Raw genomic sequence first — 19,842 nt, 5'->3', positions numbered from 1 at the left:
ATCACATTAATCTTGATACCAACGAATGTGACTTGAATTGCATACTGCGGAACTATCTGCTACCCATCTAGTTCCTCCGTATATATAGACCAGTGGACCACCTGGATCACCGAGATCCCGTCACTCCACCAGTGATCCCGCTTCCTATTGGTCCACTAATGATTGGCTGGGGACGCCCTGCGCCCCGCACACTGTCCGACCTGCTGTTAGCTTAACTGTGACAGTCAAGCACAAATTCTCTAAATCTACCATGTAGAGTTTTTATATCTACGGTATAGCTACCACACCAACCCAATACAGTAAGCCTTTCGCAATCCCGCCACAACATCAGCCACAGACAATTTAACAGTAATAAGTTGATGCCGTTATACAAGGTATGGTAAGGCAAGGTATAGTAAAAAGTGATGATCTTTGAAGAAAGCAGAGAATAAACTAAGTTTCGGCACCATAAATATAATAAAAAAAAGGAATATCCTTCGCGTGAAGCTAATTATAGTAATACTATTGAAACATTAAATTAAACGCTTACGAATATTGTTTTAACTGGAAAAAATTAAATTTACTAACGCTAGTACTAGCACTAACGCTTATACTAGCACAACTTATATTTTTGTTTACTTTCTAAAAGGTAAGTTTAAATACTAGTTTAATTACTAGTTAAATTTCGAGTTTAATTACTAGTTTAATTACTTGTTTAATTACTAGTTTAATGTTACAACCCTAGTATATAGATAGGAATAACAATTGGTTGTGGAACCACGGGAGCAGGAGCCAAGCGAGAAATACCTAGGGGAGCTAATCACAGCACAGAAAGACTGATTAGTGCGATTAGTGCACTAATTAGTAGTTTGGGGTGCAGCTACAAGCCTGAGGGTTTGAGTAAAGAAGTGGGGCTCTCGGAGGATTCGGGGGTTCAGGGGTCATATATATATAAGCGGTCTGCTTCGGACATTCTATTTTAGACAGGACATCGACTTTTATTTCTTCACATTTTTGTGCCTTGCACGCGTGCAGGTAATTCTGGCCCTCTGATCAGGCCGATTAGGTGCTTATTATGTGGCCTGCAAGCCCATAGAGTCTTTTCTTTGTCCTACGTGGAGTGCGGCCTGCGAGCGAGCCACTGTCACGCAGGTGTGTTCATTCAGAGACCCTGTTGAGGGTATATTTAAGGTGTTGTGGTTGGTTTGTGTGTTTTCTCACCATTTCATTAGACTAAGTGAAGTAATCAGTGTGATCAGGGCACTGATCAGATTGATCACGACTTGTCACAGACCAACCATATAGTAAGGCAGGATGGAGACTGCGGCGGGTTGTGGTAGCCAATCAAGTGGAAGGAAACGACGGAACTGCAGGACAGTGGGGCGCTCACTCTTGGCAGAAGTGAGCCGGCTCACCTGGCTCACTGGTGAGCGTGGTGAGCCAGGTACGGAGGTACCTGGAGGATAGATGTCTATATATACGGAGGAACTGGCTGGTGTAGATAGACAGTTCCGCAGTATGCAATTCAAGTTGTATTCACGGTATCTAGTGTTTACATTAAGACAAGCCATTGTTGTACACTATTTAGCTGTACCGAACCAGGATTGTTCAGAAGTGCCTTCAACCAGTAACGTACATTATCAGCGAGTGACCCATATCAGTGAGTGACCCACCTCCCACCATACCCTAATAAACCATCATCAATTACACCATATCAACATAAGGAATTAACTATAATTACATTAGAAATAGCTGAATCAGATGCTTCTGCAGCCTCCTAGCAAGTGTATGCATTATGGCCAGGCTTGCCGCATATACTACAGCACTAAGTCTTCGTACGAGACCCCTTTTTACTACCACCACATTATCGATTTTCCTGGATTACCTGCTCGCCTACAGCCTTCTGATCTAGTAAATCCTGTGCCTCTTATACGGTAAGTGACCCTCCAAGCCTCACACGTGTTTTTTTAGCTTTCCGTCTTTTACTAAGTGCTTTATTAGCCTTTTGCAGTGCCGAGAGCTCCATATATAAAAGAGCTACCTCGTATATTATAGTTATCGTACCTTTAATTAATCGATCTATAGTAATTAATATAGATATTAGAGAGCTACTTTAGTGGTTTAATATCCGAGTTTTAATAAGCTCTACTTATAAGGTAGTTTCTCGAGGGTTATATAGTATTTAGGAGAACTAAAGGAGTACCGTACCCGGCCGTAAGGATAAGGGTATTGAAATGGTAAAAAAACACACAAACCAACCACAACACCACAAATATACCCTTAACAGGGTCTCTAAATGAACATACCTGCGTGACAGTGGCTCGCTCGCAGGCCGCACTCCACGTAAGACAAAGAAAAGACTCTATGGGCTTGCAGGCCACATAATAAGCACCTAATCGGCCTGATCAGAGGGCCAGAATTACCTGCACGCGTGCAAGGCACAAAAATATAAAGAAATAAAAGTCGATGTCCTGTTTAAAATAGAATATCCGAAGCAGACCGCTTATATACATGACCCCTGAACCCCCGAATCCTCCAAGAGCCCCACTTCCTTACTCAAACCCTCAGGCCTGTGGCAGCATCCCAAACCAGTATTAGCGTACGAAGCTTTAAATTTAGTTTAGAAAGTACTTTCTCTAAATCGTATAGTATAAAGCTAATACCTATAAAGCTACTTTATATATTTTTTTCCGTTATAAAGGCGAAGAAAGCTTCGCGGAAAGTATAAAGGAACTCGAGCTTACTTTAATAGCCCAAAATAACCGATATTGAGTAGCTAAAGGTAATATAAAAAATATAAAGGTATATAAAGCGTAATAATATTATTTTATTAATAGTAACGTTTGAATTTAGTCGAGTAATAACTTTCGTAGCCGTCGAGGATTAATAACCGGTATTTACCCTTTATCCAAGGTACCGTATAATAATCGAAGTATTTAATTTAATTTAAGCTTACCGGATTAATAATTTAATTATTATCGGTAATTATAATACGCTAAATAAATAATAGGTTATATTCGGTATATTAACTAATAAAGTAATATTACGCGGTTAAAATAATAAAAGAAAGGATAGCCTAACCGAAAGTATTAACTTTTTAAATTACTATTACCTATTCGCGGTTACTAAGCTAAGCTAGTTTCCCCTTATTAAGGCCGTCCGAAATTATAATTATTATACTCGCGAAAATAATACTTATTATAAACCTAATTTCGTTAAAGTTATAAATATCGTTATTTATAATACCGTACTTAGCCTTAATATTCCGTACAAGCGTAAACTACTCAGCAATAACCTTTAGATCCTCGCATTTAGCCCTCTAATAGTCGTATCTACGCGTAAAACGCGTACGGAGCTCTGGCTAGCGTTTAATAAATCGATATACCCAGAGCTTGCCGATAAAGGGCGCATCGCGTACGCGTAGCAGTTAGTTAGCCATATCTTCCACACTACGCAATCTGGGTGGAAAAGCTCGCGCACATAGCTCAATAATGTATTGGACAATAGCCTCCTCTTCTAATTAAGTGAGCTTCTTCGAATTGGGTATTATATCGCGTCGTACAGGCTTGCCAATGCGGCGACGCCCTAGTGTTTTACGGTCGACTCCGTAAATTTTAGCTGCAGCTCGTTCGCTTAGATTCTCATCATTTTAAAGAGCTTGGAGGGCTAAGATTATCTGGCTTTCTTTTGAAGTAGTGGGCATTTTGGATGGTAGAGGAAAGTTGTTGTGAAGTGCAAAGATATCGCGTCGCGTAGAAAGTGGGTCACTCGCTGATATGGGTCACTCGCTGATAATGTACGTTATCCCTTTCAGAGGTTCCGGATAGGGGTTCGTCACACTCAGCCCAACCAACATAACAGACATCCCTTACAAAACTCTCTCAAACAACTATAGCAATCCAGATCTGTTCAGAGTGCCATCACCGCCGCTAAAACCGCCACTCCCACACCAGCCACCTGCTTTACGGCGCCGGAGTCCTTGACCACAACTTCTATATCTAGGCCATCTGTAGATAGAGCCGTCGGTTGAGGCCCCGCGCCACGCGTTGTCGAAGTCTCTTCCGCCTCTACATAACGCTCAGGGTCAAGAGCATTCCACAAATCATCCCCAGCCCCCGTGACCACAAGGGTGTTTATCGAGGGCGCAGATGTGGATGTCGAGATCGTAGTTGTGGTGGTCGATATAGCGTCCTCCGGCGCGACTCCACGAGTCGCAGTAGCAAAAGACAGCGAGGTGATCGGTCTGGTGGAAACACCAGGAGCCATCGAGACATACTCCCCCTCTGGACAAATCTTGCACTTCCCCTCGGGAGGGCTTTGCGCGTATTGGCCGTAGGCATAATAGCAATTCTGCTCCTGCCGCTCGCAAACGTAGCGCTCGATCGAACCATAATATACCGTCAGGTCAGGCGTGGTGTCCTTGTCGTCCTTGCACCTGCAGATGAAGCAGTAGGTGATCCACTCAAACGGGCTATCGTAGCCATCATTGTTGGAGAAACACCCGTTTCTCCAGTCTACCGAGCCGCCTCTTGTGCTGCAATATGCTTGGCATGTTGAGATCTGGTTGGGGCAGACGTTGTTTCCTGACGGGTGCACTTGTTAACGACCGTCAAGGTAACCAAGACACAAGGCAAACATACCAAAGCTCATGCTGCCTCTCCCAGGTTGAGACCGCTTGGGAGGCGTCAGACACGTCCATCCCTCCGCCTCATAAGAATCCCAGTCGAAAGGTTCCAACGATGTGGTGGCCGAAAGTACTCCGGTAATCCCGTACACGGCGGCCACGAGGCCGACGACAGATGGGAAATGCATCTTGATGTGGCGGAACAGCGATGGTGCTGAGACGAAAAGGGGTTCAAAGAAGAGAGCGCAAGACGCCAATAATACAGGTTTCTGCGGTGACAATCGTGGGGGACTCATTCGATAGCCAAGAAGAAGCTATCGAATCGGATCCCCACCCTTACAGCCCAAAGAATGGATCTTTGGCACGTTGGCTCCGCAGCAGAGGCCTTGTGCGCGGGACGTCATGGGATAGCCTCGTTAAGCGACGAATCATCGTGATGTAGCGGTCGAGCCTCAAACTTGGCGTTGACACGGCGTGGCAATTCTCGCGACGAGAACCGAGATGCCGAAATTGCATCAGCTGCGGGCAAAAGACCTTGTATTTGAGAATATATGGTGAAAAGAACAACAGCAGTTGCCCTGACGAGTTAAATCACTACTGCCGCCGCCACAATAACGCCAACGATACCAGCTGCTGTTTTCATCGCTCCAGAATCAACCACTGGTTCCTCAGTGGGCGACGGTTGACTTGCTTGGTCCACGGTTGACGCAGGCTGACGGGTAAGGGAGGTGGTTGTGCTCTCCAAAGTTGATTCTGGCATGCTCGATGCCGTGCTTGAGGTCCCAGCTGATGTGGCAACCTCGGAGATGATTTGAAGAGGCCTGATCTCGAGACTTCCATTCGGCAACCTGGCGGTGGCGGATGCAACTGAAGAAGAGGTAATGGGGCTCGCAATGAAGCCAGAAGCGGTGGTGGCAACCTTGGTATTGCAAACATCGTCGGGGAACCTAAGTCGACGACACATGTACTGACCAAGAGAGCCGGAATATTCAGCAACGGGATTTGGACCCGCGTCTTCCTGGCATTTACACGTAGTGCAGTAATTAATCGACTGCGACGGGTCGTCCTCGCCCTCGTTATCGGATATACACACGTTCTCGCCGGCCCTGGTACCGCCTCTGGTACTGCAGAAGGCCTGGCAAGTGCGAACTTGGTCAAGGCATAGGGTGTTTCCTGCAGACGAAAGTATGAGTAATAAGTATCTCTAGGTTCACGGTGAAGCAGACGAACCAAAGGGTGGGTTCCAGTCTGTGCCAGAACCTATACGGGACCGATCAGGCCGTACGCAAAACCATCCATCGTTGTGGTACTTGATGTACCACAGATCCGCGTCTTGCGAAGTGTCTTCCGGGGTAGGGGAAGATGTTACCCCAGTAATGGCGGATGCGACTGCCAACAGGCGCAGGATTGCTGTGCTGGAATGCATGTTTGTTGAGTGAGTGCTGGAGAGAGAGCAGAAGAGAGGAAGATGCAGCTGTCAAAGTGAAATGAGCGAGAGGCAGCACGATGTTGACAGAACTACCTTCTTTAGTGCGTGGAGGCTGAGGGGACCGCTAGACCCCTTAAGGGACCTCGGCCCCGCACAGGGTCTTGGTCGTGAGTTCTTGTCGAAAAAAAAATCAATTCGCTTTCCACAATCCAACCTCAGCTTCCCAGGTATCTACCGTAAATACTCAGCTTCAATCATTGCTCCTTCTCGCCAGGCCACAGGTCATACCCAAACGTGTCCTTCATATTCACAAACCGCACATGCCGTCCCCTCGCAACATCCTCAATAGCATTGAACTCCTTGTCGGTCAGCTCGGGAATCTGAAAGTTGCTCTCGATGCGGCTTGGCGTGGAACTCTTGGGCAGCACAATGTAACCCCTACGAAGACCCCAAGCAAGTAACACCTGCGCGAGGTTGTGCCCGCTGTGCTTTGCCACCGCATTGAGAGCCGCGTTCTCTCTGACAGTCTCTCCTGTTGATGGCACTTGGTTCTGCGAGCCGAGCGGTGAATAGGCCGCTGGCAAGATGTCGTTCTTGAAGCAGAACTCGATGAGCTCCGTGTTGGGGAGGAAGGGGTGAATCTCGATCTGGTTGACAGCCGGCTTGATGCGCGCAAGCTTGAGAAGCTGCTCAAGACGTGGAATCGTCCAGTTGGACACACCAATGGCTCTCGCCTTGCCACTGTCGGCCAGCTCCTCCATCGCCCGCCATGTTGGCTCCGGGTTCTCGGTCAGCTCCTTGTTGATGATGTATTTCCCATCAGGCCCGATCTTAACGGTGTGATCTGGGTTCTTCTCGGCGGCGATGGGCCAGTGCACGAGGAAGAGATCAATGTAGTCCACCTTGAGCTTCTCGCACGAGTTTTGGAAGCTCCATTTGACGTCCTCGGGCTCGTGGAGGTGGTTCCAGACCTTGGTGCAGATGAAAATGTCCTTGCGCGTTACGCTAGGGTTCTTGGCGAGGAAATCTTGGATTGCATCACCAACCTCGTCTTCGTTGAGGTAGAACCACGCGCAGTCGAGATGTCGATAGCCCACCTCGAGGGCCTTGGTGACGGCTCTGTAGGTTTCTCCCTTGGCTCCCTCGTTGGCAAAGGTGCCGAAGCCGACTGCAGGGATCTTGACGCCGTTGTTGAGGGTGTATGTCTTGGATGCCATGGTTGTCGTTGTTGTTGTCGGTGATGGTCTCAGATACTCTCCCATGATCTTTTTGAAGTAGACAGTTGAGAGTAAAAGAAACGAACAAAGCTCAAGAAGTTACATATACCCCCTAAGTCCAACTCGGTCCAGGGGACAACGCACAATAATAAATCCCAATCAGCGACAGTCCATCCCGCAGACTTGGAACCACCCACGTGCGCGAATTTTCGCCTCACAAGCGACCCTTCAATACCTTAACTTTTTTTTTTTTTTGCTGGTTCGGATGAAAGCTGACACTGCACTGTGACACGTCGAGAATTCCGAGTCTGAGGCGACTGCTGACCCCTACCCCCAGCTAATGTGGTTCCACAAAGTGACGCATGGCCATCCAACGGGCTCCACACGGCCTTGTTTTGGAGTCTTGGACACGAAGAAACAAGCAGTTGACAAGAGTGGCATGAGTGGCATCATGCATGACAGTGCCGCGGCGACGCTAGAACTTTTCCAAATTCCAGCCACTCAGGACCATCTCACATCTTCTCACCGCCGGCTTCCCACCATCTTCCCACTATCTCACAAGCTCCCACCACTGACCCGACAAATGATGGAGGGGGGTGAGATCGGCAAGCAGCCGAGTCATGTCGGCAAGGAGCCTCAGCGTTCCCTAGCGGTGTAACCCCATTTTTCCGTGCGGTTGGGTCGCACCGGACGGACAATTACGGGCATGAACCCTGGCCGCGGCTCTTGGGGCCGCCGTGAGCGCCGTTGTCGTTAACATCAAGTTCGGGGACGCGGAGGCAAAAACAAGCACGGATCCGGGCCCCGCCGACCGCCCCGCTGCTGTCCCGCCTGATTTTTGCGGGTTTCTATGGAGCTGGCGATGGAGTCAATGACAACATCGATACGGGGAACACACAGGGACACGCAGGGTTGTCAGCATCAAACAACCATCAACAACGTCTGCCAAACCTCCGAGACCCCCTCTTATCAGTGGCCACCCTCAGCCACCCACCAGTCGGGCGGCGACATCTGGATACGCTCTGGATACAAGACCCGCTTGTCATGGCTTGATCGTACGAGTCGGGAAATCCGATCAAAAGACAATAATGCGCCAATCCTGTCCTCAGGGTCTTCTTCCGCTGTTTCAGAAACCGCATCTTCGGCACTCGTAGAGCTTACATCATTGGACCCCTGTGGAGATCCCCTCAAGAGTTTTCACCTGCATCTCCATTTACGACGTCATACTGGAGCACGTCTTGGTGGGTTTTGGCTTGGGATGACCGAGCATGGCGCCGTTCGACGATCGTCTCCGGTCGGTTCTCGCGGTTGAGAAAATCGAAACAGACGGCCGAGGATGGTGTGTGGATGGAGGACAGCGTAGTCGTGGAGGCGATATAAGAGCTTTCCCCTTCTCCCCAACGGCTGGCTGGTCTGTTTCAGTATTGCCGACATCTTGTCTACCTCTCCATCCAACCGTTTCACCACAGCCTGTTAGAGATACTCTGATGCAAAGCACATCTACCATCTATCTTCTTTGTTCATCTTACGACTAAATTTCAGAACCGCCCATCATGTCCGGAGCAGGAGGCCCAGCGTTCAAGGACGTCGACTTTTCCAAGTCCATCCAGACACCCCCCGACTCTCCCGGCAAGCCAAAGAGCAAGTTCACACACAAGAAGACGGAGAGCTGGAGCAAGCACTTCCAGAATGGCAACAGGAGAGATGGCAGTTGGGCCAGCGTCGAGAACAAGATGGCCATCCCAACCTCGCCAGGTTCGCACAACACCATCGAGGTGCCTGCCTTGAGGTCGCCTGATGCCGATGCTTCCCAGTACATGCACAACCTCTCCGTGTCACCATCGCAGAAGGAGCGGAGACTATCCCGCAACTCGTTCGGCGCTGCCCTCCCCATCCCTCGCTCCAAGCGCCAGTCTCGCTTGAGCAGCGTCACGTTCCCCGATGTCCAGGAGGCCCTGAGAAATGCCTCCAAGGAGAACCAGCGCCCCGGCATGCCCCCAATCCAGCCCACCAGAGAAATCCTGGTTTCTCAGGTCCAGGACGTCCAGTCCGACAAGGTCAAGCTGGCCAAGAACATGGCCTTTGTCTTTGACATTGACGGTGTCCTGGTGCACGGTGACCGCCTGATCCCCGAGGGCAAGATGGTCCTCGACATGCTCAACGGCAACAACCAGCTCGGCATCAAGATCCCCCACATCTTCCTCACCAACGGCTCCGGCAAGCCCGAGCTGGCCCGTACAGAGCAGCTGTCCAAGATCCTCCAGAACCCCGTCAACACGGAGCAGTTCATCCAGTCGCACACCCCCATGCGCGCGTTGGCCGAGTACTACAACACCGTCCTCGTCGTCGGCGGTGAAGGGTACAAGTGCCGCGAGGTGGCCGAGCAGTACGGCTTCAAGGACATCATCGTCCCCAATGACATCGTCGCCTGGGACGAGTCCATCGCCCCCTACCGCGTCTTCACCGACGAGGAGCGCGCCTCCGCCCGCCCCAGGGACTTTTCCAAGGTCAACATTGACGCCATCATGGTCTTCTCCGACTCGAGAGACTATGCCACTGACATGCAGATCATCATGGATTTGCTTGTCAGCGAGAATGGCCGGCTCGGCACCGTAGCCAAGGACCCCGTCTCCCAGCGGATCCCCATCTACTTCTCCCAGGGCGACTTCCTCTGCCCGACCGAGCACCCCCACCCTCGCATGTCGCAGGGCGCGTTCCGCATCGGGCTCGAGGCCATGTACAAAGCCCACACGGGCGTCGATCTGGAGCGTGTGGTCTATGGCAAGCCCGAGCTGGCGACGTACAAGTATGCCGACGAGGTGATCGCCTCGTGGATGGACGTCCTTCATGGGGAGGAGAGGATCCCGGAGAACATCTACATGATTGGTGACAACCCGGCATCGGATATTGTGGGGGGAAACATGTACGGGTGGAACACTTGCCTGGTCAGGACGGGTGTTTTCCAGGGCGGGGAGAATGATGAGGAAAACCCGGCTAATTTCGGGGTGTTTGCTAATGTTTGGGAGGCGGTGACGGCGGCGTGCAGGAAGCAGCTGGGGGATGATTTCAAGTTTAAGTGGGATGATCGGGTGAATCCGGTGTTGCATGGGAATCAGTCTGCTATTCACTGAGCGATGTGAAGTTTTGGGAGGCATGAATGATATTTTTGGGGGGCGGTGGTGTATGGGTGTAGTATATAGATACCAGCTCGCGAGGGCACATAGTTTTTGACTATTCTTTTGTTTGTCTTTCGTTTTGTGGGGATCTTGTACTTGAGATGCATGGCCTAGATGGTTGGTGTTTTAGTGTGCTCAAATTCAGGATATTTAATAAGTTTTGATGGTCGAGTGGTGATATTTGTGAATGCTGTGATGTGATTATGCGTGTCGTGATGGGAATTGTGATGAGAGCTCCCAGTGTGAAGTGAAATCGTGGAGTATCCAACAGCGAGAAATTACAGTGAGAAATTACAGTGAGAAATCGGGCATGTCCATAGGTTTTCAGGTGGCTGTTCACATGACATGCGAGTGAATGGCTTGTTTTTATGATGAGAATATGTGTATAGACCGTTCTTATCTTAGAGACCTTCATCAGGCATTCATTGTAAATGAGGAGGAATACTTGAGTGTGCTTGAATCATCCTTGAGTCTCTGGTCTTGAGAGGATGCCTGCCCCCCATCGCACACTCGGAGCCGTGTTGACCGAATGCCCGGTTGTTGAAGAGCTCCCTGCCCGCCGAGTCCCCGCCACACGTCGAGAGGAGGCGAGGGGTCCTGGACTACCTAGTCCCTGTAGACATCGAGGGGTAGACATTACCATCAATTCTATTTCCATCTCTCTCGCCATTCCTCTCCTACCTCAAAAACGTCCAAGCACTCCACCAACTCCTCCGGACCGCCGACGTGACCGACCACTTGCTTGCGAGCATAGCGAGCAAGACCAGCTAGAGCTACAGGTATGCGCATTCACATCTCCCGGCTATCCCATCCTCTTAGATCCATCTTCTCCTTCTCATTTCCCCTCCTCCTATGATCCTTTTGCCGACAGCACACCCCCGTCCGATGGTCCCTCCAACCTCGACACCATCCGATCCTTTCCATCGATCTATGTTTGGACGACAACTAACATTCGACTGACACAGGAGCCGTCCTCGCGGGAAAACCAGAAGCAGCCAGGGTGGATGACTGCATCTTTACCATCCTTAGCATCATTATCGACTATTCCTATCCTGTAAGTCGCTTCATCTGCCCCTCATCCCATCAATTCGACTATTGGGTCGAACAAACGCGTCCAATTGGCTGAGTCTCAACCCAGATCTAGACATATCGTTACTGCGGCTGCTGTCGAAATTTCTACATGCAATGAGTGTAGAAAATAGGTGAGAACATTGTTCGATTGATTTGGGTACTCGAGGCGGTGGCTAACAGGCCTATGCAGGTCCCTCTACAACTTTGGCATTGTCTCCCCCCATCCGGGGGGAGGACACAAGACACTTCCCACAAGCCAGCTGTTCCGGCTTACCTAGCGTGAGTTTCATCCTGTTTGATCCGAGTGTCGATGATTTTGCTAACGGCGATGGTGTTCAGTCGAACAAGCTGGCACGCAATGAGCGACTGTTCACAATCGAGCCGGCCTTCCTTTGTGACGGGATTCTCCTTGCGGGGCCGGATCATCATCTCGTCCATCGATATCTCTGATCCGACGTGATCACTGGTCAGCGGCCCACAGAGCCCAACCTTTGGCGCTGGAGGCGTGGCCTCATTCGCTATCTTGGGCCCCGCTGTTGTCGTGGCCCAGTGTGTCAGCGAGAAATTGCTCCGACTGTGATCGGCGCCGCTGGCTGTGAGCCCAGCACTGCCGGGAAGTTCGTGATTGCGACTGTGGATGCCGAAGAGAGACTTCATCGAGGACAACATTGCCTGGGCATCTTCCCAATCCTTTGGTCACACCCCGGAGTCAAGAAGCGGCCATTGAGGAGGTGAACAGTGTGGGTCCCTTCTGGGGGATGGTTGAGAATGGAGTCTTGGTGTTTGGTGGTACACATCGTTGTTGGTGAAGTGTGAGTCTTCCCTAGCCTTGCAAAGTCTTCTATCCAAACCCGGTTTCTTTGAAGGCGTCACATCCACGTTATTTAATTTTGCTAACCGTGACTAGCAACGCAGCGCGTTATTGTTGGGCCATATTTCCCATTCGACCAGAAAGGTTTCGAGCGCAATCGTCTGGAGTCTCTCCTCCTTGCAACCCAGCGAAGCCCACGATTGCATCCAAGCACAGGGTCCCTTCAACCAGAGCTGCCGCTCTATCTACGTTACCGGTTCCGTCAGCGCTAATGTCGAACCTCGATATAAACCGCTTGGAAGGGCTGCAGCTGCTTCGCCAGTCAGTCCTGCCAACTACAGTCGTTTGCAGGCGCCTTCATAAAGAGAACGGACCAAACTACAAGATCAGCTGACGGTCGTATTCGTTCGGCTGCCAACGACGCGGACCATGACACGGACTTTCCTCGTCAGTACGACCTGCCGCTCAGTCTCTGGGCAGTTGGAGCTATAGCTATGGGGTGTCGAGTTTGAAAAGATGGAGACCCCCACTTATGCCATCAACAACCGTGATGGCATGCTCCTCCGTGGCCATCGTCTGACTGTTCAGCGTAAACAGTCAAAGTTCGCCAACACTCGCCTTGCCACCCTATACATCGACAACATTGAGTTGGCCGAGGTCAACAAGACTGCGCCTCACCACGATACTTAAGTCGCCACTCGTCGTGATAACTTGACGGGCCAAGTTTATAACGGCCCCAACAGCCAGCCAACGCGTTGGCTCGCCACAACAACAGCCCTGCCACGTACAACCAGGCTGGATGTGAAGAATCAGCGAGTGCGCTTCCGAACGCTGGTCTTGACAGAGCCAGGCAAAATCATCAATTCCGCCTCCTGGCTTTTGGTCTCTCGTCTCGTCCAGCAGCGAGCTGCGATGTCTTGTCGTCGTTTGCGAGCGGAGACCTGGTGACCATAGTCAGGCGACCCGGCTTCTCGTCGCCTGCAGATGCCTCCCTCGAGCGAGCGCAAGACCCCATAGTGCCCCGGCCATCCAAGCAATCGTTGATTGTCGAGGTCGCTTCGGAACGAATCGAAGAGACTCCCGCTAGCTTGAGCGGCGTACACACGACAAGGCTGGTTCTATGACCTTCTTCCTAACCAGATCTATCTACCAGCGTTCCAACAACAATGTCAAGCCTTTTGTCACTCGCTCGCAACATGACGCCACGAAAGTTCGCAAAACAAGAGCCAGCCCTTCTTCGACGGGTTCCAAAACTCACGGGATATCATAGAGTCGATGTGCGTTTGGGTATGTGGAACCAAAAGGACATCCTACTCACAGGGTAGGCCAGGTGGTATATATCTCTACAGGGCACCTGATCCGGATTCTAAAATCTGTCGCCCGGTTACCCAGGTAGCGGCGATCTGCTTTCAAGCCGTCCGCCAGAAGCCCGACGCACCCAACACTTAGCACGTGTTTCGCTGAGGAGACGGCAGCTACGGCAAGGTGTACAACTTTCCCATGAAACCCTGGATCACCATCAATCTTCCAGAGACGGATGAGTGTTCCGCCATCCTTGACATATCTCGGCTTGAGAGGGTCGCTGGGCAGGCAGGTTGGTTGAATGGGAATCATGAGCGAAGGTGGAGGGGTAAGAGTCCCTTTCGCTGCATAATGTTCTTCGACAAACCGATTCAACGTGTCCCAAACATTAAACACCAACAACAACCACAACAACCAGGCCGACGAGAACGACGGAAAGATGTCGCACGGAGACAACAAGCCCATGAGGGGCTTTGGTGGTGGGGTGGTAGGGAGGGACAGAGGGAGGGAGATTGGCACAGGTGGCCACCAGCCGGAGCGAGGAAAAGAATGTGGGCTTGGAGGAAGATTGGGCCAGGTTAGGCGTGCCGGATGTGTTGTAAATAGTGAAATCCTCTTCAGTGCAATTGTGAGGCATTGTATCTCTTATCTCCTGTAACTATTCTTGTACAATAGCCATAGCTGGTTTTGATTCTTTTTCTCTATCATGTACAACAGCCACAGCTAGTTTTCATATTTCTTCAAAAGTCACTATTTGGGAAAGCCAGTCTGTAGTCGTTGAGCTGCCGTGATAAATATTGTGACATTGACATTGACAAGACTGAGGGAAGTATGGCATGGAGCACGAAGACTCAAGTCTGACCCGAGGATTGTGACTGGAAATAAAAGTGGCACCCGTCGAATGCAGGTACACACTCGGTCCTTCCCGCGTGTAATTGCTGAGGGGAACCACCCAATCACACTTTCCCCCAACTTGTTTAGCCGTTGAACGACGACATCCAACACTCAATGCCAAACAGTACTAGGCGACTCGTAGCCATGACCATTGGAAATCGAAGCGTGTCAACTCGGTGACAGATGTGACACCGCCGGTTATGATGGCAGTATGTATATCCCCCCCAACATCTCTTTCGCCCCAAAATCCTCACCCTCCACCACCCAACCTCCTCACCACCACGATGAAGTCCCTCCTCCCACTAACCCTCCTCCTAGTAGGAGCCCGCGCCTCCTGCCCGCGCTCCCTCCTGAAAGCCCTCACCGCTGCCTACGTGGAAGCCCAAACTGTAGGAAACCACTCCTTCATCTCCACCCTCGGCCGATCCGCCCCCAACTTCCTCTACATCGAAAACAACGCCGTCCTCGGCGACCTCTCCCACTCCTCCCTCGCCGTGCCCATCAATCCCGACTTCCACAGGTCGATCCACGATGTCGAACAGTGCGCTTCCGTCACTGAGATCATTGCCGCTACGCAGGAACATCCGTATGTTTTGCACACGCGGATTATCTGGCAGGCTACACCCGATAATCTAGCGGTCACGGGAATAAGCCTGATTGAATCGGTGGTTACAGACGAGGGGGACTGGCTTTTTAACGCGACTGGGACGTTGGATCTGAATAAAGGGGAGAAGTGGGATGTTATTCCGCTGGCGGCGCGGGAATCGAGGGAACAGATACAGAAGCTGGGGGATTGGTATTTTGATCGGTTTGGGGATGTGGGGAGGGGGGATGTACCGTGGCATGCTGAGCCTTGCTATCGGTTGGAGGGGGGATTGCCGGCTAGGGGGACGAAGAAGGGGGAGGATTGTATCCATGTTATGCCGGGGGGGATCAAGGTGCCGTATAGACGGTATGTGGTTGATGAGGAGATGGGAGCGGTGGATGTTTTTATGGGGTTTCCTGGGTTGGATAGGACGCAGGGACAGGCGCCGATGCCAGATAGCCATCTTTTTAGGGTGGAGGGGGGGAAGGTGAGATATTGTCATACTGTTAGTGCTTGTGTTGAGAGGGGGTGTGGGATTGGGGAGATAGAGTGGCCAGAGAGGAGGTAGAGGGGGATGTTCTTGGGTGGGAACATCAAAGATAAACGAGTAAGGAAACAGACTACAAATTAGGGTCAATGTCTCGTATTCACAGTCCGAGCTTTTCTTCCAGAGACGGACCCTCGGTGACTCATTTCTATATCGCCAAAGATCACCGCCTAAACCTCTCATCCCACAACTCCTTATCGTCCCAGCAAAACGCAGCTGTGCTGTCATGATATGCCGACAAGATCTGTCGCTGTATCTCGTGCTTGCGTGGCTTTGATGCCGCTTTGGGCGCCAGTACTATACCCTCCATCTTCTCAACCCCGCGTTCACGCGACTTCACCGGCGCCCTGTCCCGCACCACGAAACAAGAATTGTTCTCCTTATCAACATCCATGGCGTCCTCGACCAACTTCAACTCACGCATATCACCGGCCAGAGCCTCCTCCCGGTTGTCGAAATCGTGCCAGATGTTCTCGCCGTCCCTCCCGGCGAAGGAGACCCGACGCGACGGGACCCTCCCCTCTAATTCCTTGACCCTGGCGGCGATGAGCAGCTTGATTGCCTGTCATCAACTAGTGTTAACAACCAAGTCCAAGGCACCACCGCATCTATTTGTTTGCTCTCCCCCAACGAAGAGGCTCAGTTGCTGGGAGAATGGCCATTCACCTGACCGAGACGTCTCCTCTCGCAGATCACAACACAAGCTGAACCACCCGGTATCTGTGTCCCCTTTGACAACAGCCCTGACAAGAGAAACTCACCTCCTCAAACCGCATCCTCCTTCCCCCCCCCCCTTCCCCCTCGAAACCCCTACCGCCACCGCCCACGCAGCAGCGTCACCAGCCCCCTCCCACCGCGGCGAAGCGAGCGGGAAGCGAGCGCTAATCATCCTGGCACGGGGAAGGGAAATACCCGTGTCAAGGCTACTGAAGACTCAGCAACTCTTTTTGTTCTCGACCTTAATAACAACCCAACTCCCCTACCCCTTTGATGAAGAATACACAATCTCACACGCACAACAGACACGATTACCTGACAAATTTCACTTACCCCGAAACAAAAACCTTCAACACCCAAGTTGTGAGATCGCAGGCGTACGACCAGACACCCAACTCTTCAAGCAGGGAGTGGAAGCCGGAAAAGGAATAAGCGGGAGGAGGCGGCGTTGGGGGCTATGAGCGCGTCCCAGAGGTTGTTGAGGAGGGTGGTGGGCTGGCGCTGGTGATCCGTTTTCAGGGCTGGGATGGGACTGAGGGCGTTTGGAAACAGACTCAAAAGAAAGAACAGGGGGCCTGCCTGCGCTTTGATAGTCGGAGACAACGACAGGGGGTGGTGAGTTGGTTTGGTGGCTCAACTGGAGAATCCCAGGGAAAAGGACGGGAAGGGACCAAAGTACTTATGGATGCGTTTGGACCAGACAGCTGTGGGCTAGGTGGGGAAGAACTGGGAGGTGGAATGTGGTTGTTGGCTTGGTTTTCACTGGGTTGTCGTGGTGGATCGGGGTGGTGAGTTATGACAGGGAGGCGCTGTTTGCTTGCGTGGTGCTAGCAACTGGCAGCTCACTATTGTCTGACCAAGGAATGGTATTCCAGGGTAGCTTTCCTGGCCTTGAAGGAGTCTACCTCCACTCGGGCTTACCAGGCGTTTGTGGCGGAGCTTTGTCGCTGCTGTAGCCTTGATTCTGTCTCGGTTGGAAGAAACCGGTCGCAAACTTCAGACCCTCTGGGAGATGTCGACACAATGTTCGTCTATATACGAATCTACGAATATCACATCATTCAGCTCCAGCTTCCCGCAATATAACGTGCCCTGTATTTTGACTCATTGCCGGCCAACAATAGACAGGACAAGGTAACAGCAGTCCAGTCATGTACGAGCAGAAACAGCCACGATTTGGGAGCATGATACCACAGCGTCAAGCCGAGAAGATCTAGACGTCAGACCGATCATCATAGCACACGACAGCCTTTGAGGCAAAATCAGAAGATGGAAGGGTTCATGACCAAGTCATTTCCGCTCAAAATACCTACTCACATATAAATCACCCTCGATGGGGATGAAACGGACAACGCTGATCTGGTGTGACCTCCCTAGTCACGTCTTTATTCCATGACGCAAACATGTAAGTATGGCACCAAGACCAGCCGAAAGTGACTCGACAAAACAAACTTGCAAGTGGCGAACTGTTCAGGGATGAGTTGATGATGGGTATCGACGGAGAACGTATGTCTTGTAAGAAATAAGACCACCAACTGATATGTTTCCGTCACATCATTGCCAGGGTCAACACGCATCCTACACGCTCAAATCCCAGAGTAGCCTGGGCCGCTTCTACCACAAGAGCCAGCATTGGCAGTTCAAAGGATTGCCGTGTGTGGAAGAGTCGAGGAAGGGAGCCGAAAACTCTTGAAAGGCTATTTGACGTGGGATTGATGTGTAAAAATGTACTTGAGATCAGAACACGGTCGAGAGATTCTGCGCAAAACCAATCCCAGCCGAGCCGGGACTCGTAGACCTCTTGCTCAAAGATGTTATGGTCAGGGTTGATTAACAGGTTAAGAGCACTCGATACAGGTGGAAACAGTGGCGGACACAGGTTCTATTTAGCTGACGAAGCCACAGAGTTGATTTGAAGCATGTAATTAAACTGATGATATTGTCTGATCAAAGATAGCCACCAACCCAAGCAGAATACCTTGCCCATAGAAATACTCGAGCACGTGCTCCTCCCTCCAAGCTCACCAGAGCTCTCCGCCAGCCGTGAGCTGCATGTAACTCTTGAACACCACCCTTTGATCTGCTCGGCCGAGATTTGCGTAAGTGCATTGCATCAATCCTCTGCTCCACCCCATCCAGACACTGCTCAATCGACTCGACGTGCGTGGGCGGGGTAAACGCCGCCGACGAAGCCTTGGAATGGCAGGATTAACCTTGAGAACGCCCAGGGCTTCTCCGCGGTGGGAGTCGTGGGCAGTGATGTGAGAGCCGTCGAGAGGGCCTTGGGCAGGTGGGCTGATGGAGCCGTGGGCAGTGATGTCCGCCTCTTTCTCTGTTTCACCGAAATGTTAGCACAAAGGCCATGTTGTGGGCTGATTGGGAGAACAAACCTTGTTGTCATGTCCTGGCGAGAGAAACGGCCGATGGACGCCTGGGTTCCTCGACGAGTTTACCCGCTTCTGGACCATGAGGACGTTCGCGCTGTCTGGGGAAACCCGCCCTGGACGAGTAGTCCTGGTAAGCGACAGGTTGCTCCTGGCCGGTCATGTATCCATGCTGCTGGATCTGTGACATATTGGAGGCTTCGTGGCCGTTGCTAGGCGGAAGACTCATCGCACCAAACTGGCTCGAGAGGGAGTCCACGCCCTCGGACCTGTGACCAAGATGATGGGCATGAGAGCTCGACAGGATCCCTCCATGAGGGTAAAAGATAGTTAATAGGCCTTAAAAGATAGTCAATAGGTCTGACGCTGCCCATCATCGTAAGGAGGAGAATGTGGTCAGCAAACCAATCTGTCATGGTTGGAGATGAGGACAAGAGTGGGTGGGACAGACTCACCGATCTTGCGGGGTCGAACGCGCCAGACAAGAGAACATCGGCTTGGATACAGTGCAGTTGGCGTGGACCAAGGTCTGCGAGGAACGATGCGCCAGCAGGCTCTGGGATTGGTGACACGGTGAAGATGAGGACGAAGAGAGGAAGGCTGACCTTCATCCGTTGCCCGAGGGCGATGCGGACTGCGTTGACCAGAAGAGAGTGGTGATGAGAGGAAGAAAAGGTTATGAGTTGAAGAATTCTCAGAGATCAAGGGATATACTAGGAAAATTACGATGGGACGTCAGGTGACTGAGCCCTGCCAGGGGAACTAGATTTTCCGGGGTCTTTCCCCAGGAGAGAAGGAAAGTACGAGGACTCCATGTGAGCACGTCAGTGCCCAGGCCCGGTCAGGGGCGGGGACCTGAGCAGGCTCAAGCCTAGGCGCGGGGAAGGTAATATAGAAAGGCGCACTGCTCAGATGGCTCGAGTATGGCGTCAGAGGCGGGGATCGAGTCTTCTGGGTGCCATTCTTCGTGGACCGGATGCTCACTTGACCGGTCGCGTTCAAGCCTCCTTACCGCGATGGCCAGATCACGGCCCATGATTGGAGAGCAAAAGAACGTTCCAGTTTCGCATGCTGGAACCATCATGACACAGATCAGGGCTGCCGG

The 19,842-nt window shown here is 51.4% G+C and overlaps 7 protein-coding genes across 7 annotated transcripts; 3 read left to right on the top strand and 4 right to left on the bottom strand.

The window, feature by feature from the left end:
• Nucleotides 1–3,818: 3,818 nt before the first annotated feature.
• Nucleotides 3,819–4,899, bottom strand: QC764_0049640 (uncharacterized protein; the record flags this gene model as incomplete). Its single annotated transcript, XM_062940393.1, has 2 exons — nt 3,819–4,562; nt 4,620–4,899. 2 exons carry the CDS (start codon nt 4,897–4,899, stop codon nt 3,889–3,891), a joined length of 954 nt encoding a protein of 317 aa, XP_062801371.1. The 3' UTR covers nt 3,819–3,888.
• Nucleotides 4,900–5,189: 290 nt separating this feature from the next.
• Nucleotides 5,190–6,029, bottom strand: QC764_302851 (uncharacterized protein; the record flags this gene model as incomplete). The annotated part of the gene is made up of 2 exons (XM_062945399.1): nt 5,190–5,776; nt 5,834–6,029. 2 exons carry the CDS (start codon nt 6,027–6,029, stop codon nt 5,190–5,192), a joined length of 783 nt encoding a protein of 260 aa, XP_062801370.1.
• A 257-nt stretch (nt 6,030–6,286) lies between these two features.
• On the bottom strand, nt 6,287–7,294 carry GLD2 (Glycerol 2-dehydrogenase (NADP(+)); the record flags this gene model as incomplete). Its single annotated transcript, XM_062945400.1, has 1 exon — nt 6,287–7,294. The coding sequence occupies one exon, from the start codon at nt 7,292–7,294 to the stop codon at nt 6,287–6,289; it is 1,008 nt and encodes a 335-aa protein (XP_062801369.1).
• Nucleotides 7,295–8,802: 1,508 nt separating this feature from the next.
• QC764_302840 (uncharacterized protein) lies at nt 8,803–10,380 on the top strand (the record flags this gene model as incomplete). The annotated part of the gene is made up of 1 exon (XM_062945398.1): nt 8,803–10,380. The coding sequence occupies one exon, from the start codon at nt 8,803–8,805 to the stop codon at nt 10,378–10,380; it is 1,578 nt and encodes a 525-aa protein (XP_062801368.1).
• Nucleotides 10,381–11,920: 1,540 nt separating this feature from the next.
• QC764_0049600 (uncharacterized protein) lies at nt 11,921–12,670 on the top strand (the record flags this gene model as incomplete). Its single annotated transcript, XM_062940392.1, has 2 exons — nt 11,921–12,308; nt 12,448–12,670. Exons 1-2 carry the CDS (start codon nt 12,265–12,267, stop codon nt 12,668–12,670), a joined length of 267 nt encoding a protein of 88 aa, XP_062801367.1. The 5' UTR covers nt 11,921–12,264.
• A 1,977-nt stretch (nt 12,671–14,647) lies between these two features.
• Nucleotides 14,648–15,657, top strand: QC764_302830 (uncharacterized protein; the record flags this gene model as incomplete). Its single annotated transcript, XM_062945397.1, is given in 3 exon segments — nt 14,648–14,679; nt 14,687–14,712; nt 14,822–15,657. Coding segments are annotated over 3 exon segments (894 nt in total).
• A 142-nt stretch (nt 15,658–15,799) lies between these two features.
• Nucleotides 15,800–19,773, bottom strand: QC764_0049580 (uncharacterized protein; the record flags this gene model as incomplete). The annotated part of the gene is made up of 4 exons (XM_062940391.1): nt 15,800–16,198; nt 18,567–18,685; nt 18,807–19,006; nt 19,643–19,773. The coding sequence occupies 4 exons, from the start codon at nt 19,771–19,773 to the stop codon at nt 15,800–15,802; spliced, it is 849 nt and encodes a 282-aa protein (XP_062801365.1).
• Between the last annotated feature and the right edge of the window lie 69 nt (nt 19,774–19,842).

The sequence above is a fragment of the Podospora pseudoanserina genome, chromosome 3 (assembly GCF_035222485.1).
Source record: "Podospora pseudoanserina strain CBS 124.78 chromosome 3, whole genome shotgun sequence".
Classification (NCBI taxonomy): domain Eukaryota; kingdom Fungi; phylum Ascomycota; class Sordariomycetes; order Sordariales; family Podosporaceae; genus Podospora; species Podospora pseudoanserina.
Note: the sequence above shows the minus strand (reverse complement) of the source record. Positions and strands in the feature narration are given on the sequence as shown.